Source organism: Cavia porcellus, unplaced genomic scaffold, assembly GCF_034190915.1.
Source record: "Cavia porcellus strain 051 isolate PalLab524CR breed Dunkin Hartley unplaced genomic scaffold, mCavPor4.1 scaffold_26, whole genome shotgun sequence".
Taxonomy (NCBI): Eukaryota; Metazoa; Chordata; class Mammalia; order Rodentia; family Caviidae; genus Cavia; species Cavia porcellus.
Genome location: NW_026947509.1, coordinates 50,596,353 through 50,616,497, shown reverse-complemented (window position 1 = coordinate 50,616,497; position 20,145 = coordinate 50,596,353). Strand labels below are relative to the sequence as shown.

At 34.9% G+C, this 20,145-nt stretch overlaps 1 protein-coding gene across 2 annotated transcripts in view; it reads right to left on the bottom strand.

Annotated features, from left to right (window-relative positions):
- Positions 1–20,145, bottom strand: part of Spag16 (sperm associated antigen 16) — a 997,476-nt gene that overhangs the window by 883,355 nt on the left and 93,976 nt on the right. For both annotated transcript variants that reach the window (XM_063237454.1, XM_063237455.1), the window contains one exon: positions 17,415–17,524. In XM_063237454.1, coding sequence (XP_063093524.1) covers positions 17,415–17,524 — 110 coding nt within the window. The remainder of the gene's footprint in view (positions 1–17,414; positions 17,525–20,145) is intronic.

Here is a 20,145-nt window from a genome sequence, read left to right as displayed (position 1 = left end):
AGCAAAGGAGGACAGTTACAGAATAAGCAGTAAGCTCAGAATTACAGTCAAGGCAGCTTGAACCAAAGGAAGCTGGTGGCATAGTGAAGAATATAACACCCCTAGAGACCAGACAGTTGGGCATCAACAGGAATGATATTCAGTCCATAAAACCAACAGAAACATAGAATGGATGACCAGGATTCTAAGGGAAGAGACTCATAAAAGACACAGTCTCTTCCCTAGTTTCCAGCCTGGAGTCAGTTTTTACACATTGAACCTAGAAATCAGGTCTAGTAAAAAGGGTCTTGTTATACCATGAAAAATATACATCATGATTTCTATGTTCCTTTCCCAAAGGTACCCAATGGCTGTTTACTGAGAGTACTATGTATTAGAGAAAAAGGAACACTCACACATTGAGCGACTGACAATAGCCCAGGATGGTATTGATAACCGGGTACTTTCAGACCCAGTAATTCCAGGCCCATTAGAATTGAGGCTGAGCTATACAGGAACAAGGTAATAAATGAAGAACTTCCCAGATCTGTTCCAGTGAAATCACATCCATGAACATATCTGGTAGTCATTTCCCAATTTATAAATGTGTATTTGTGGAGAGAGGGGTTGGGTTTTTTTGTTTTTATCAGTACCGGGGATGGAACTCAAGACCGCGCACTTGCAAGGCAAGCACTTATGCCTCTGAGCTAAATCCCCGGCCCCATAAATGTGTATTTTGAAAGGACATATTTTTTGGTGGCATTGTGTGGCAGAATTCCCACACTAGTTCCTGACCTGAGGGCACAGTAAGAGGAAATGCCAACTGGTCACCTCTAAAACTGCTCCTTTGCATGACCATGATAATCAAAAGTAATGTCTCACACTAGGAAGACTGTGGAATCTGTTAGAGGGGACACTAGCATAGTATTCTATCATATTTCCGTGTGACTCCCCGATCCGACCTCTGTGAACACAGAGATCCTGGAGGATGATAACAGATCTGCAAACTCCACAAAGCAGCAGCCTGAATTTCAGCTGCTCTGCCTGACGCAGTTCTTGGTGGCAGCAGATTAACACGTCCTTGGGTGAGTAGTGTGCAGCCATCTACCTGGCGAATGTGTTCTTTCACATCCTGTCAGAAAGTGGATCAGAAGCGGTGTGTATTTACTGTGGCAAAAAACAGTGCAAGTTCTTATTTTTGTCCAGGTTAACATCCCCACTCACCATCATGCAAAGCTGTGTGAAGAATCTGTCCTATCTTGGGCTGGGGATTTAGCTCAGCAGCATAAGTGCCTACTTGGCAAGTATAAGGTTGTAAGTTCGATCCCCAATACCACAAAAAAAAAAAAAAAAAAAAGAATCTGTCCTGTCAAGAAATAGAACAAAAATTGTATTTTATGTTATATTAATCAGCACGGATAAACAAGATGTTTACTGGTACTTAATAAACTTTATATTTCACATGTTTCTTGATAAATATGCATAAAAGCTGCTGCAAACAAAAGGGTAATATTATATGTCCCATTTTTCAAAAACTGTCTATGGATACATTTAAGGATAGGTACTGCTTTAGGATGTCACAAGAAATTTTTAAACTTGTGAAAGGAATTTACTTCTACCTCTGTGGTAATTGGTTTGGATTTTATATCCATTCATGAATGTGTACCTCAAATCAAGACAGTTCACAAAATCTTTAGGTATAATGATTCAGACAACAGTCTTCCAAACAAATGAACAATTTATGCAGATAGCCAAGTAAACCCATGGGATCCTAAAATTCTTCTTGCACTTCTTTACAAAAAGTCACAAGCAAGCAGACCATGAGGGTAAATCAAAGTGGGTCAGCAAAATACTAGATATTTAGTGTTATATGAGGAGATATACTTTTATCTGAAATATATAAATTGTGCCCTAATGTGGTATCATACTGTAGCAGATCAAAATACCCTCTAACACTTTTTCTGAGGCTAATGGTTTGATGAGTGTTTTTTTTCTAGATTCCTATCACTAAAGATGGTTAAAATAAATTACCTTTAAATACAAAAGTCAGCAGTAAAACTGGACTCCTTTGCCTCAAAGCCATAAATTCCACATGCTGTTTTTAAATACAGTAATGCTGGTCATCTTTATATTCTACTGCAGTGATGAAGCCATCTCATATAGGAATATTGAAAAAGGAAGTAGCAGGTTTCCTAGATGTCTGAGTAAGGCACACAGGTGCCAAAGAAGAAATAAACAGGAATGAAATTCTGAGGCCTATAGCAGTTTAAGATAATGCTTCTAAATAAGAGAGAAGTTGATAGCTTTCACGTCCTCCACCTTGATGAATGGGCATAGTTTAAATGATGTTTGAACCAAGAAAAGGATAGCTTCTAGCCTGGTCATGAGCTCCAGAACTTACTGAGGCCTTTAAATGCAAAATGAATGCATGAGCTGTATTGATCGACATAAATCAGGAGTGTGATCTGGTCTTCAGAGGCATGAGCCCCGAAATTAAAAAAAAAAAAAAAAAAAAAAGGTTTCATTCAAAGAAGTGGCAGCAGAGGTAACTGAGGTGAGGAGAGAATGTCAGAAACAGAAGACAGGACTGATCTAGATGACCATGTATTCAGGGACACCATGAAATCAGCACAAGAACATGGAAAATAGACCAAACAACTACTAGATGACACAAAGCAGACTAATTTAAGATTAATTGGAATTAGTAAAAAAAATGAGAAAACAGTAACACTAAAAAAAGTCTTCTTACAAAAATAATAGCAAAAAAGTTTTCAAGTACGGGGAACATTTAATACACAGATAAGCCAGACACAGAGAAACCTGAATGGTCACAAGTAGAAAATAACTCCGCAAAGACTCACAGTTAAAATCCTAGGGTCCAACACAAAGGCAGAATCTTAAAATCTGCTACAGAAAATAAACAAATCACTTATGAAAGTAAAACAACAAGAATTACAATAAATGTATTAATCAAAACATCATGACTTTTAAGCCATGATGTGTTGAAGCACTACAAGAAAACAAATTTCAACACACACTGACATATCTTCAAAAATTAGCTATCAAAATTGATACAGAAATAAAGCCCTGCAATGACAAAGAACACCTTAAGCAACTCACGACCACAAAACCTCTGCTCCAAAAATTTCTCAAGGCTATCCTAAAAAGAAACAATAAAGCCAACAATACCAAAATATCTAATGGAATAAGCAGACCCGGTCAGGTGAGTACTTATACGCAAAAGGGGAAGAAAGGAACTACAGCAGGAAAATAACGCAATGAGAGGAATAAGTTAGCATCCTCCAGTAATAACTTTCCATGTGAACGGTCTCTATGTCCCAGTCAACAGACAGACTGGCCAAACAGATCAAACAACAAAACTCAATAGTATGCAGTATATAAGAAACACATCTACTCCACAAAGAATTCACTGACTAAAAACCAATGGATAGGAAACAATATTCTATACAATGGGATCTGAAAATAAGCAAGAGTAGCTATCCTATTTTCAGCAAATTGGACTTCAAACTAAAACTTATCAAAACAGAGAAAGATTATTGCCTATTGGTTAAGGGTACAATTCAAAGAATTGATAGAGACACAATGAAAATGCATAATCACTAAACAGTGGCATACCTAACTTCATCAAACACTATTGCACATAAAAGAATCAAATAGACACCAACATAATTATAGTGGGGGAACTCTTTTCCCCAATATAACAAATAGATCAACTTGACAAAAATCAATAAAGAAATATCAGCGGTGAACTCTTTTTTATTTTATTTATTTATTTATTTATTTATTTATTTATTTATTGGTACAGGGAATCAAACTCATGACCATGTGCTTGCCAGGCAGGTGCTTATGCCACTAAGCTAAATCCCCAAAGGGACTTGGTAGCTATAAAGTGCTCCACTCAACAATATACATTCTTCTCAGTAGTATGAGAAAGCTTCTTCAAAACAGACCACATACTAATCCATAAAACAGACTTAAATCAATACAAAAGAACTGAAATTATCCCATGTATATTACCATATCAAAGTACAATGAAACTAGAAATCAATAGCATATGAATTATGCAAACAGACTTAAATGACATACTTCTGAAAAATCAACAGATGATAGAAGAAATCAAAGATGAATATAATTCCTAGAATCAAATGAAAATGTTAGTACAATAAACCGGAATCAATATCACACAACAAAGGCAGTCACAAGAGGGAAGTTTACAGATATGAATGCCCACACCAGAGAAACAGAGTGAGCCCAAATAAATAATCTGACAGTGTACCTGCATTTCCTGGAAAAATGATAACAATTCAAATCCAAAGCTACTACAACAAGAAAATCATAAAACCAGAGTAGCATTAATGAAATTGAAACTAGAAAAATTGCAAAGAATTGAAATGAGTCAAGGATCTGTTTCTTTGAATGAATAAACAAAATAGACAAAGCCTTAGTCAGTCTTATCAAAATAAGGAAAGAAAATAAATATATCAACTAGAAATTTAAGAAGCAAAGTCACAAGAAACACCACTGAAAATCTAGACGATTAGTCAACATTTCAAAAACGTGTAATTCAATACATTGGAGCATTCAGAAGAAATGGATATTTTCCTAAATACATATGAATTACCAAACTGAACCAAGAAGATATAAAAACTCTGAATAATCTAATAACAGATAATAAAATAGAGGCAGTAATAAAAAGCATGTCAACTAAGAAAAGCCCAGATGCAAAGATCCTCAACAAGATACTGGCAAATACAACGCAACAAAGCATTAAAAAGATCATACATAATGAACAAGTAGATTTCTTCTCAGGTATATATGAATGGATCAAATCAATAAATGTAATATGTCATAAATACAATCAAAGTTAAAAATCACAATGTCAATAGAAAAAGCTTTAGACAAATACAACATCCATCCTAGAAATCTAATAGTCCTAGAATAAATAAATTCAGCAAGGTAGCAGGACACAAAATCAACATAAAAAATCAATTGTTTTCTTATAAAACAACAATGACCACATTGAGAAAGAAAATAGGAAAACAGGACCACTAAAATAGTTTCAAGAAAAAATAAATACCTAGGAATTAACTATAGTGCTCTGAAAAAGGAGATTGAAGAGGATATCAAAAAATAGGACAATAGCCCCTGTTCCTGGAAATACAGAATCAACATTGACAAAAAGGCCAGACTTTCAAAAATAACATGTAGATTTAGCATAACCCCAATAACAATACTAATAGCATTTGTCACAGATCTAAAGAAAACAATCTTGAAAATCACATGGAACAAAAAAAGACTTAGAATAGCAAAAGCAATCCCAGGCAGCAACAGTAAAACAGGAGGAACACAATCCTGGATTACAAGCTACATCATGAAGATGCTGATTAAAACAAAAAATGCATGCTGCTGACACAGAAAGATAATGAAACAGAAGCAATGCAGAAACAAACCAAGGTATAGTCAGCATCTGATCTTTGACAAAAAGCTAAAAACACATGTTAGAGGAAAGGTAGGCTCTTTTACAGATGATGCTGGGAAAATTGCCTATCCACATGCAAAAGATTGCATCCATACCAATATCTCTCACCATGTATCAAACTAAAATCAAAATGGATCAAAGACCTAAATATAAAAACAGAATCATTTAATCTACTGGAAAATAAAGCAGATAAAATTCTTGAATACATAAGCATAGCAAAAATTTTTGTAACAAAACCCCAATTGCACAAGGATTTACATCAAGAATCAACAAATAGAACATCATCAAATTAAAAGATTCCTGCATAGTAAGAAAACAGTGAGGTGACAAGCTAGAGAACAGGAAACAATTTCATCAGCAGTATTTTGGACAGAGGATTAATGTCTATGATATACAATAACACAAAAATTAGAACACTTCTATGAAATATAAAAGTCTCAATCAAAAAACGGGCAACTGAAATGAATAAACACTGCTCATGAAAAGTAAAAAATAACCAATAGGGCCAGGGCTTTAGCTCAGTGGCAAAGGCACCTGCTTGGCAAGCATGAGGTTGTAAGTTCAATTCCCAGTACCAAAACAAACAAACAAAAAAAACAATAAACACATAAAAATATTTAACATTTCTGCCCATCATAGAAATGCAAATTAAAACAACATTGAGATTTCATATTACTCCAGTCAAAATGGCTATTACCAAGAAATCAAATAAAAACAAATTTTGCTAAGCTTACAGGGAAAAATAGAACCCTTCCACATTGTTAATAGAAATATAAACTAGTATAGGCACTTAGAATTCAATATGGAGAACGCTCAGAAAACTAAAACTAGAAATGCATATCTACTCACTTGTTCCCTTCTAAGTATCTTCCATAAAGAATTAAAAACATCATACAGTTATACATGCATACCCATGTTTATAGCAGCACAATTCTTATTTTTTTAATTTTATTTAAAGAGAAAAAAACAGAAAAAGGGTACAAGTAACACAAAATTTCAAAAAAAAACAGTAAAAAATCACTAGTTAATAGATTACAATTATCATTTTAGAAATAGTTATTCAAGTTACAAAATTAAAGCATACAAAGTGGACATTTGAACAGTGAGACTGCAAACAGTTCTGTTCAATGACCCAACAAAAACTTAGTAATATGATTATTTATCCTACACACTTAAATATACATTCATTTATATCCTTTAGAGCACTTTGTTTTTCTATCTTTTTTACAATAACAATTAAACATTTTGGGTTTTATTACTCCCACAGTTCTTATTACTTTTTTGAGGAGAATAAAACCAAATGTGACAAAACAAAACAGAGTCAGTCAAAACAAGGATGGGCATAGTACATGATGTAAAAGCAGACTAAAAGGTGATCAACAGTGGTTACCATAATGCCTCTTGCTATCTTAAAAAGAATTGCCTATTTCATCAGGTATAATAAAATTGAACAAAAAAAAACAGAACAAAAGCAATAAAACTGGAACATTGGAGACATTACAGGACTTAAAAGAAGATGATAGTCAAACCAGAATGGGAATCATAGTGAATCTTACTGTCTTCAAAGTAGTTGCCTATACCCTCAAACTTGATACTATCAAATAAAACAGAATAGAGTAAAATCAGTCAAAACAAGATGGTGAGAGCAATACAGGGCTTCAAATCAAGTTAATAGGAAATCAAAATGGGTTACTATAGTATATCCTGCTGTTTTTTTTATTTTTTGCCTTAATTTAAAAAAATAAAAAATAAATAAAAATTTAAAAAATAAATAAAAGAGGACATAACAACACAGGTCAGAACAGAACAATTTAAGCAACATAGCATTTCATCACAAGATAACCTGACATAACCGTAGTTACCATAGTGTCTCTTTCCTTGGAACATTTGAGTATAATTTCGTATATTATAGCATCAAACATATCAAGGCAGTGTAAATCCATTCAAGAGAATGAAAGTATTACAGGGTATTTAGAATCAACTAACAGAAAATGAACATATTATCTCCTTGTCTATAAAAATTTTTGTTTATACTATCACATATAATAAAATGCAATAAGATACAACATGATAAAACCGATGGAGACAGAAGAACAAAAGCTTGATAGGGCTTCAAAACAAGATGATATTAAATCAGCACTAGCTATTTTGAAGTCTTGTTTTCTTCAAAATAGCTGTTCATACCATCACAGGCAACAAAATCAAACAACACAATGAATTCCAATTAATGAATGAAAACATTATAAGGCTTAAAAGCAATATAATGGGGAATTATGATTACCACATACTTTTATGTATTCCTACCATTTCTTACACTATTTGGTATTTATACATGTGAGTTTGATTTAGTTCACTTATGAGTATGGTCTCAAGCTGCGCCATTTATAAATATCTCAGTGTTATCATTCTTTATAGCTTTTTTTTTTTTTGTCTTTTTCGTTTTTATCGGTACCAGGGATTGAACTCACGACTGCCTGCTTGCAAGGCAGGCGCTTATGCCGTTGAGCTAAATCCCCAGCCCCCATTCTTTATAGCTGACGGACACAGGAAATCTATCCGCAACACCAACGACATAGATTATTTAGTCAAGAGTCTAAACCCCATGGCAATGTCCCAAATGAGTCCATATAAAAACCCAGAGCTCAGAACAATGCCTCCACGAGTCCAACTGGAGGTCCAGAGCCCACAAGAAGGATTCACGCCAGTCTCTTTTACAGATTCGTGCCGGGAAGACCCAAGGGTCAGCGGTGGAAGCCAGAAAGTCTATGCCAGCATGATGAAGGAGCTGTGCTAGTGGGATGAGGGTTCTACACTGGAGCTGAGAAGTCACACTCACAACAAAGAGTGGGGCTCTCCTGAAAGGAACCACAGCTGTCCTCGGCAACACGGAGGCCCTGAACTCCTCCGACAACAAGCACAGTCGGGTACGTGCCAGGAAGCAGCGTGAGGAGTTCATCCTGGAGACCGGGCAGCACATGTCTTCTCCTCCGGAGCCAGGAAGCAATGCTCGATGTGAAGACCAAAGCTTCTCCAGGAGAACCAACAGATCAGACAGTAACTCATAGGAGAACCAACAATGCCTCCATAACGCCTCCATCCCTCTCCACACCTCTCTTCTTCTCCACTTATTTATCCTGGCAACCCTTCTCAGGTGGAGCATCTTCTCTCAATGCATGCTGATGTAATCCAGCTAGCGTTAAGTTGACCATTAGTTATCAAACCATAACAGGGATCATGATGTCTCCTGCCTTGCCTTTGCTGATTAGACTGTCTTTGCTATTCTGGGTCTCTTCTCACTCCAGATGAATTTTAGGATCTATGAGGTATGTTGATGGTATTTTTATTGGGATTGTATTGAGTCTGTATAATAGTTTTGGGAGGATGACTGTTTTCACAATATTTATTCTTCCTATCCATGAACAAGGGATGGCTTTCCACTTTCTGAGATCCTCTTCAGTTTCTTTTTTCAGTGTATTGTAATTTTCCCTGTATAGGTCTTTCACTTCTTTCGTGAGAGTAATTCCTAAATATTTCATATTTTGGTTGCTAGTGTGAAGGGTGTGGCTTCTCTTATTTCTCTGTCAGTGATTTTGTTGTGACTGTATAGGAATGCTATTGATTTTTGAGTATTAATTTTGTATCCAGCTACATTGCTGAATTTATTATATCTAAGAGTCTTTCAATGGAGTTTTGGGGGTCTTCTATGTAGAGTATCATGTCACCTGCAAATAATGATAATTTAACTTCTTCTTTTCCTATCTTTACTCCTTTTATTTCTCTCTCTCTCTCTCATTGCTCTGGCTAGTATTTCCAGTACTATATTAAATAGGAGCAGTGATAAGGGACATCCTTGTCTTGTGCCTGATTTTAAAGTAAAGGCCTTCAATTTTTAGCCATTTAGTATGACACTGGCTGTTGGTTTGTGATAGATGGCCTTTATTATATTGAGGTAAAGACCATCTATTCCAATTTTCTGTAAGGTTCTTATCACAAATGAATGTTGGACCTTATCAAAAGCTTTTTCTGCATCTATACAAAGGATCATGTGATTCTTACTTTTGGCTTTATTGATATAGTGGATTACATTTATTGATTTATGTATGTTGAACCGTTCCTGCATGCCTGGGATGAATCCCACTTGGTCATGGTGTATAATCTTCTTGATGATTAGCTGCATCCTATTTGCCAATATTTTATTGAGGATTTTTGCATCTGTGTTCATTAGGGAGATTGGTCTATAGTTCTCTTTTTTATTTGGGTCTTTCTCAGGTTTTGGTACTAGAGTAATATTTGCTTCCAGGAATGATTTAGGAAGGATTGCTTCCCTTTCAATTTCATTGAAGAGTTTGAGGAGTGTCAGCATTAAGTATTCTTTGTACTTCTTATAGAATTCCGCAGTAAATCCGTCTGGGTCTGGGCTCTTCTTTGTAGGTAAGGACTTAATTACATTTTGAATTTCATTAATAGAAATTGTGTTATTCAGAAGTTTTACATCTTCTTGACCTAGCTTTGGTACTTCTTATGTTTCTAGGAATCTTTCTATTTCTTCTGTGTTATCAAACCTATGAGAGATAGGTTTTTGAAATAGGTGTTGATGATCTTCTGTATTTCTACAGAGTCTGTAGTGATTTCACCTTTTTTATTCCTTATTGCATGAATTTGAGCTTTTTATTCCCTTTTTAAATTAAGCTTGGCTAGGGGCTTATCAATTTTATTTATTCTTTCAAAGAACTGACTCTTTGATTCATTAATTCTTTAGATTGTTTTCTTAAGTCTCTATTGCATTGATTCCTGCTCTGATTTTTATAATTTCCTCTCTTCTTTTGGCTTTGGTCTTGACTTGCTCTTCTTTTTCTAGATGTTCGAGGTGTAACATCAGGTTATTTACTTGTATTCGTTCTGTTTTCCTGATATGGAAACTCAGTAGCAGCACTATTCTTAATAGCTAAATCTAGGAAGCCGACTATATCTCTATCAATAGACAGATGAACAAAGAAAATATGATATTTATACATAATGAAGTTTTACTCTGCTGTAAAATGAATAAAATTGAGTCATTTGTAGGAAAATGTATGCACCTTGAGATCATAATGTCAAGTGAAATAAATCAGACATAAAAGCTTAAACATTGCATCATTTCTTTTATATGAGAAATTCAAAGTATAAAGAAAGTGTGAAGTTGGTTTGTGATAAATAATAGGAAACAGGGAGACATATCTTTGGCAACTAGGAAGGAGACCAAGATATGGAGGGAAGGAGAAAAAAGGGAAATGAAAAAGAATCAAAAAAAAATTAAAATGTTATATACATGTACCACTCCCCTCACTGAATACAATTGTGATTATTACAAATTGTAAACATATACTAATAAAAATATTAATTAAATAAATATTGGCAAATGAAAAGTCTTCAGGTAAACAGGAATTTGTGCAATACTTCTGGTCATCTACCTTTCCTAGATGGAAAAATAGCATGAGAGATGGATATACACTTACCTCATGACTGTGGATATCAGCTTGACTCATTGGTTATGGGTTTATAGAATAACAACACCTGAAATTTTGAGATGATATCTAAGAAAATTTCTAGAGGACAAACCTCTCAAATGAACAGAAATGTGAAAATATGTACGTACCATCAATTTCTCGTTAAAAGGAACTGACTGCTGATGAGATTTTCAATTCTGAGATGAAGAGTAAGCTCTATTCTACAGATCTTATCCTTTTTCCTTGGATCCACTGTTAAGTACTCAGTGAGCCGGAATATCAATTGTGTCAAGATGGAGACTACCCATGGGCTCAATAATAAGGGTTTCTCTGAATCAGAGGTGATGTAAGTGCCATCTAATGCAAAAAGCGTAACTTTCCAACAGCAGAAGCCAACATAGAACCCTTGCTAGGACAACTTACTATGGGAAACCCATCAGCCACTTAGTGGCAGGTGTATTATATTAGGTCAGTGATCTTCAGTGTAGGGTTCATTCAAGTAAATATAAATCCAGCTGTAAATCCTCCTACAATGCCCTCCCCTAAGAGAAAGTCACCATTTACAAGGGCAACTCCTATATTACATCCTTTTTAGAGATCAGTAGAAATTGACCCCTGGGAACCCAAAAACTCACCCTCCACCAGTCAAACAATGGATTACCATAACCTCTCACTCAACAGTGTTGTGGCAAAGTTTGTTTTACAGTCAGCCCAGGGGAGGTTCAATTCATTCCTTGGTTATTATGGGATACTCAGCTGGGGAGTCAATGGTTAAATTGCAAAAGCATGAGTGCTTTGTGAGTAGTGAAACATTAAACAACATAAAGTTTAGATCAGTAAAGAATGTTGTGTCTGGCCATTGTCCTTCAACTTTCCCATAGGAAACAGCTTATCCTTGAGCCAGTCCCTTACTCAAACTGCCTTTCTTCATTTTTTTCCCTTTTACACTGATATTCTAAATAAAATCAAGTATGTTCTCAGTTTTGGTGCTTCTCCTGGGAGTCTCCCTAACTCTAGATTTTGTGATCAATTACTAAGTAGAAACTTGATTGTTGCTAAATGGTAGTTTTGGAGAAGACCTACCACAACCCAGCAAAAAGTATGGAACACATGTTTCTCTGCCATTAAATGCCAAATTTCAAAGGAAAATTACAACAATCCAATGATAGGACCAAAAATTACTCTGCAGCTTCAGGATTAAAAATAGCCCAACCCCCAAGGGATTAAATGCTAAGCAAAGTCAAACACTGACTTCTGGCCATCTACCTTTTCTGGATGGAAAAACAGCATGAGAGATACTAAGCAAATCAGACACTGAAAAGAAGGAAGAAGCATACCAGCTGTGCATCAGGACTAGAAATAGGTTGCTCAACTATAAATGTTTGTTATATAAAATCATCTGTGTATATATGTGATTTTTTTCCTATTACTCCATTAAAAGGTCTTCCCCTGCACTTACATGTCTTCCATGGCTCCATATGCTGGTAGGCAAGTCCTTCCTCAACAACCTGTCTCCCTCCAGATGCATTTGGACCACCTGGTCACACTTGTTCTCCAATTGTTCTACCGACCGAAAAGGTGATGGCAGTGCCCTGCTATCATACAATCCGAGTTTTCTCCCTGTCTCATGTCTGACACCTTATCTCTTCTATCATCTGTTTAATCACTTCTTTATTAAGAGATTTTGTTTGAAAGATCTAAAGTAGTTCTGTATCCTGATTGAATATTTTCCTAACTTTGTTGAAATGAGAATGCACAACAATAGAGGTATTCATGAAACCACTACTTCAGAATTATAAAATCAGAGAGAAGGATAATTCTTTCTCCTTCTCTCCCTTCCTTTTCCAAAGAGGACACAGGATGATGTTTTCACATAGATGTTTTCACACTGATTCATAAGTAAAACAGGCTAACTATATGTGATGATATATATGTGAGTTTGGAGCCTGGAGAAAAAAGCAAACCCTGTAGCAACACTCGTGCCCCTGCCTCCTATCTGGCAGGAAATGGAGCCTCATCATTGGGGAGTGTGCAGAGGAAGACATGAGAGCTGGATGGGAAGGGAAATCCAGCACTGGTAAAGCATACTGTGCTTCAACCTCAAAGTCCATAACTGCTCCATTACTTAGCACGGCTAGTCGTGCATCCTGATCAGCCTTGTTGACTGTTGTGCTCAAATGGCCATGACAGAGGAGTTTCCTACCCACTAACAGACATCCACAGCCAACCTCCAGATATCTATTAAAACAGAATACAGTGATTGGGTTTTGATCATGACAGAGCACTGAACATATCCAGTGATGAACCTGAGACAGTTTTATAACCTAATCTAGTTCCTAATGCATGACTATGAATTCTCGACTAAAAATCACTTTTAAGAAAAAAAAAAATTAACACAAAAATGAAAGACAAGGCTGAAGGTAGACTAAAGAAAAATACAAAAAAATTCAGGGAGCAGGAAATCTTTTAAAAAGTCTAGTTATCAGAATGGGATGTAGCTCCCTGTGGAGCACATTAGCATGCACAAAGCTCTAGGTTTAATCCACAACACTGCAGTCTAATTGCTGCATCCAATACAGCTTGCATACTTCCCAGGATGATGACAATAAAGGGCGATGAGAAGGTGAAGAAATAAAGCTGAGACACAGAAAGCTGGGATCAGGAGGAGCCCTCTCTGGAGGGGAAGAAAGGGACTGCTCAATGCAGTGCTTCCACAGTCAGCTCCCAGAAAAAGAGCATTAATTGGGAGAACAAAAAATAAGTTCTGGAAATGAGTTATACCAATTTTCAAAATAAAAACAATTTCAATAGAGTAACACGAATACATGGGATAAAGACAATTTCTAAGCAGGCTACTGGAAGGCAAACTTGAAAGGGTATATCAGAATGCAAAATTGGAAATATGATGGAAAAATAGGTTTAGGAAAGACTCGTTTATGAAGTCAAAATTTAACTATTATGTGCTCCAGTGTGAGTGGAAGTAATAAAGGATTCACACAAATATTAGGAAAAAACTCCCTGAAGTAAAACTGCATACACAGCTTAATCTCAAGTTTTATGTGTTATAAAAGAGACAAAATACAAAAGCAAGTAAGTAATAGCTTAATCTACATTCTGCTAAAATTTGACAATGCTTGAAAGAAAAGAAAAACAGCTAAAATGAAAAGAAAAATGAACACAGTAAACTGTAAGTTATACGGAAGCACCAAGATTTAACGCTTTCTGGATTCCAAAAGAATATTAGAATACATGAAAATTCTTACAGAATTCAACGAAATACAGTTGTCTCTTTCAAGTTTTTCTACATATATTAAAGACAAAAGAAGACAGAGAAGCTGGCGATGGAGAGGATGTAAGATTTCTTTAGAGAAAGGCCTCTGATGAGTTACATTCCCTCAAAGCTTGAGGAGACAAAATAGTCTAAAACCAGCATGAGGGCCTCCACAAGACCCCTCCAGGGAGCCCAATGCTTGATCTTTGTAGCTGGAAAGCACAGCACGTGTCAGTGCCAGTTTGTGGTTTGTAATAGCAAGTAAAGAGCTTACTCAGGAGGACAATGTGCACTTCCCTTCTAACCATGGATCTGGGTATAGGAACATGGTACCTGGAGAAACATTAGCCTAATGTCATTTCCAAAATATCCAGGATAGTAGTCTGACAGAGAAAAAAACAACCAGGTAGGAAAGAAGCTAGGAGGTAAAAACTAATGAGCATATGGAGGGATGACCCACTACTGCTCCAGGAAAGGGACCCCTTCAGCGGAGCTGGCAGGGAGCATGAAAAACTCGGGACAGTGTTCACTGCAGCAATAACATTTGGTATCTGGCTATCAAAGAACAGTAAGCCATCACAAGGCACTCAAGACAAATAATAACTCTTCTAGAAATGGGAATTAGAAGATGCGGGAGGAGGAGAGGAATCAAAAAGGAAACAAGCTGCAGGAAGAACAAAATGACTGTAAACTGCATGTACAGCAAAAATGTTTTTAATTTTTTTAAAAGTTAAAAATAACCTCTTCCCTTAAATTTCCTCCTTCTCCTGCCAGTGAAACTAGAGAAAATAAAAATGAAAGGACCACCATTGCCATCACTATTTTCTCATGCAAATATGCAGCCCAAAGAAGGTTCTAACTAAAGAGTCAGAGAAAATGTACTTCATATCAAATGTGGGGCTTTGATATTGTATAAAGCTGGAAATATTTAATCACTAATATGGGACTATTCTGCAAAGTAAATGAGCAAAGACTTAACTAATGATTCTGAGAAAGCCTGAAACGAATTTTCATTTAAAAGGAAGGTTTAGCTGCCTTCACTGAGCAACATTAAAGTTCAGCAAGTCATATAAATACAATTGCTTATATGATTATATGTTGTTTTCCTACTTGTTCAAAATACTAGTATATCGGTAGGTTATATGGCATGTAACAGTTTATACTTCTCTACCAAACAACAACAATCAGACATTAGTAAGTACTGTAAGACAGTAAGACAGTGCTATCAAAATTCTGGTGAAAATCAATTTAAATCTAGAATTCTATAATCAGTCAAATAGTAACTCACTGTAAGGGAAAAACAAGAACATTTCAAATGTGCACACTCTGAGATAATTTCTCTCATGGGTTACTTATGAAAATTACTAGGGCTGGAGATTTAGCTCAGCGGCATAAGTACCTGCCTTGCAAGCAGGCAGTCGTGAGTTCGATCCCCGGTACCAATAAAAAGGAAACAGACAAAAAAAAAAAATTACTCAAAGAGGTACTTCAGAAAAATTAAAACAAAAAGCAACTCATAAAAGTTGCTTCTCACAAAGTGAGAAGTATCAAGAGCAGTGAGTTAAATTAAGCAAGGGTGAAAGCATGCTATTTCTAAAAAAGAAGTCTCTGGTCCCACACATTTTTTATATTCCCTTCTCTAAATGTCTAGTTACACATTAAATCATATTTTCTCAAGGATGCATTTAAATGTTGCTCTATGAATTGACTTTTAATACCCATTTACAAAACACAGAAAATAGTCTTGAAATTATAGAAAAACGTAAATGCTATCCAGAATGATAATATGCATACTAATATAGCACAAGGCAGTGAAGTACTCTAAAATGCCTATTTCCACAGGGAAATCAATATGTATCTTCTAAAATGAGGAATGAAAAAACAGAAATTGAATTAAGTCATTTATTTCAATAATAACTTCAAGAAAACTAATACTGGTAAAAATGACTACTTAATAAGAATGAGAATAATTCACTTTATTTTACACTTTTTAAGGCTTTGATTATCATGCAGGATAATTCACATAAAGCTTTATAAGCCATAAACACTTCATGATTAAGTCCACAAGACATTTCTAAACATGATCGATAATCTTTAAGAGAACACTTATCTGATCAAAGAAAAATGGTCTTAGTGACAATCACCACCAATACCAAAACTTCTGATATACTTCTACCTTAAATACCATAATCCACAAATTAATAGTAATATTCGAGATATCATAAAATACTAACCTGAAAAATCACAAAAAACAGGCTATTATATCAAACTCTTAGTATAACCTAAAAGGGCTTATTATTTACTTTATTCGAATATTTTATATAATATCTGATTCCAGTGCATACCTTACAGGGGAAAATTTGATTTTGATAATATCAAACTAAATGCTACAATTTGGATTTATAAAAAACTTATGGAATTATTATTTCTACTAAAATAAGCTACTATAATTATTAATATTTTTATTTTGAAATAAATGCCAGATGCTAAAGAACTCTCATAATAATTACATCAGAAAATTAATTACCTCAGCTAGAATTGTATTTAATTTACATAATAAGAAGTGAAGCCTCTCCCTGGTTTTATGTAATTTTCTTTCTTTATCATCTTTGACTAGACATTTTTTAATACCACTATCAAAGAACTCACAACCAATCTGATTGCAAAGTATAGTCAGAGACAGACAACCTTTTAGAGCTTTCCATGATAGCAAACACTGCGGCACGTGTGTGATAGGTTCACCATGACCGGTATAGGTACTCAGCATGCACGCAAATGCCAAGTGGAGTATAATTCATCCCGAGGTATTTTTAAAGACTAAGCAGAGTCAGAAATTATACTACGGAAAATTAGCAGGAGATGATCTGGGTTTCAAATCTTTCTGACAAAGGAAATTTTAAGCAGAAAAGTGGGAAGTTTGCTAATCTAACCATGACTATGTTTGGGTACAAGGCACAAACATTCTCTGAGCTGTTCCTGCCAGTAATAAGCACATGCACCTGAGTCAGTTAATTACCGGTACTATCTGCGTGTTCCATTTTTCTTCTATAAATCAAGGACTTATAATATACAATAAATTCCTTTTCCTGTTTAAAAATACCTGACATTATATGAGCACATGGATCTAAAGATCTGAGAGCTAAGTACGAATTAAAGGAAACATGAATGAATACCATACCTTTATCGAGTCTTTTTTCTTTGTTTTACATTTGTTTTGTTCCCTGGCTTCACGAAGAGCTTTCTGAGTTGGGCCTTCTGGAGCATTTTCTTTTTCACAAATGTGACGAACTACAAAATAAGTCAATTTATTAATATTTATAATAATTGTATATAAATATATATTTATATAAGTGTAAAAACATGATCATAGCCAAAAAATATGCAAACCAAGGTTTCATTAAAGTATGCTTTTTAAAGTATTAAAATAATTACAATTATACCAAAGCAAAATGGTTTCAGTGGGATCTCAAAAGTGCAGTTGCGAAAATGTACAGTAACACTCCTGTAAGGTTAATGAAATGTAGTAAGCCAGTTAGTTACAAGACAGAGAACCCAGTCCTCAATCATATCGTATACAAATCCCTGTCCTCATAAAGCTTTATATGTTCATAAACAAAGTTGAATGCCAAAGTCAAGAATTAGAAGTTATAAAAGTTCTCAAATTGAACTGAGATTTTGAAAAACAGAATATTATATTGATACAAGTTTTGCTTTTTGCTGGTCAGAAGAACAGAAAGGGGAAAAAAACACAAGGTAATATTCTAATATTGTGCACTGCTGGTCTCGTCACTCTCCTGGACATGACCAAGACTAGTAAAATCAAGTGGGGGTAGACAAAAAAAAGTATCCTACTCTATTATACCTTCCATAAACATATACAAATATATATATATATATATATATATATATATATATGTATGTTTCCATATACATACATAGGTATATGTATGTACCTTTTCATAAACACTTATATGGACACAATTTCTACCTATATTTCTTCTTTTAAATTAAGCTTATTGGTACATTTTAGGTATACATAACGATCACATTCATTATAAGGAATTCATACATATTAGTTTCATTGTTTTCCCCATTCCTTTACTCTTTCAACCTCTCGCCCCTTCCTTATTTACAAAAGCTTTGTTTCCACTTACTCCTTTTTTCTCTTCCCTTCCTCCCTTTCCACTTCCTCCCACCCTAGTTCCCATCCCTATTTGAATATTTTCTTCCTATATCTCAATATCTATTATATTGATGAATGAGTAAAAATGATGTGTTTTATACAACAGAGTATTACTCTGCCATAAAGAAGGACAAGCTTGAGACATTTTCAGCTAATGATGCACCTTGAGGCCATTCTCTTAAGTGAAATAAATCAGACACACACATATAAATACGAATTGTTTCTCTGGTGTGAGAAACCTAAAGCGTAAGGACCAAAATGCATAATAAATATTTTGAAATACAGAAACAATGTTCTACCTGAATTTCTAAATAACAAGTTGATTTAAAATAACTAATAAGGTTATATTTATTGACACAGAAGAGGAACCTCTCAGTGGTATAAATTGGCACACTAGATTCATAATAAATAAATAATGAACGCAAAAATGTCTGAGCTCTCTTAAAGAACCCTGGGATCATAAGGGCAAGGGGGCACATGGCTGGCATTTGGTTCCTTTCCTGATTTAATTTGTTTTCTTCAGCAGCAGTTCTAGAGAAACGAGAAAAATTCTCATAATAATCTCCATGAGAAGCAAAATGTTCTATGGCTCAGTGCCACATTACACTACTAGAAAGATGAGCATACACCAACTAGCTGTTCTTCAATGGTGCTACGATCCAGCGCCCCACAGCATACAAGCCAAGCTGTCAGAAAAGGTTAGTAGCTGCAGCTCGTTGAAATATAAAGACAATTGCTTTTTACTTCTAATTCTCTTTTATCGTATTTGCTTCTTGAAAGACCAAGTGTGTTAACATCATAATGAAACAATGAAAAGTAATAATTAGCATCTATACCTCACTGACCTTCTACTGCAAAACATCCTGTTTTATACAATTTACACAGATTTCGTCATGCAGCGATGTCAATTATCCTGCAAAGCCCACTGTTTTGGGTTCCCTTTATTTATGAAAGGGGGACATTACATAGTAACACACACAGGAAAATAAGTAAAAAAGCAGCAAAGAAAGAAACCCTGAAGTCGAACAGCTAACTCCAGGCATGTAAGATTTCATGTAACATTGCCAAGTACAATTTCACAAAAGAAAATTTTAAAGGCAAGAAACAAATAAATTCAAGCGCAACAAATGAAGGTGGAAAATCCACACAGATTTGGCTTCTGAATACACACTGTAACTCCATAAGCAAAATGAAATTACAAAAACACATTTTAAAAATTTTAAGAAAATCTTCAATACTTTTGACCACTTTGAGTAAAAGTTATAGAAATTACATCGAGCGAGCAGAGATATAATGGCTCTCAATTACATTGGTAAAAATAAACACGACTTCCACTCTCCTTCAGATAAATATCATTTTACTTATACAAAGATTTATATAGCAAATGAGAAATTCATACATTAAAGTCTGTGCTACTTTCAAAGTTAAGTAATGTAATTATCAAATTCTGCACAGCACTTTCCAGTGTTTACCAAAAACCTAGTGAAGTTCATATCTTCCTCACAGAATCACCATGTTCATCATCTAACACTTGTTAAGGACAAGGCCTGAAATACTCCTGCTATGCAACTTCCCAATCATATGTATATTGATTGATCCACAATATTTATACTGAACACACATTTTCATTTACAGAAATGTTATTCCTTATAACTTCTAATTGCTATATTTCACCTAATCATTCATGCATATGCATACTCAATCAAATTAAGTGAATATGCTCAGG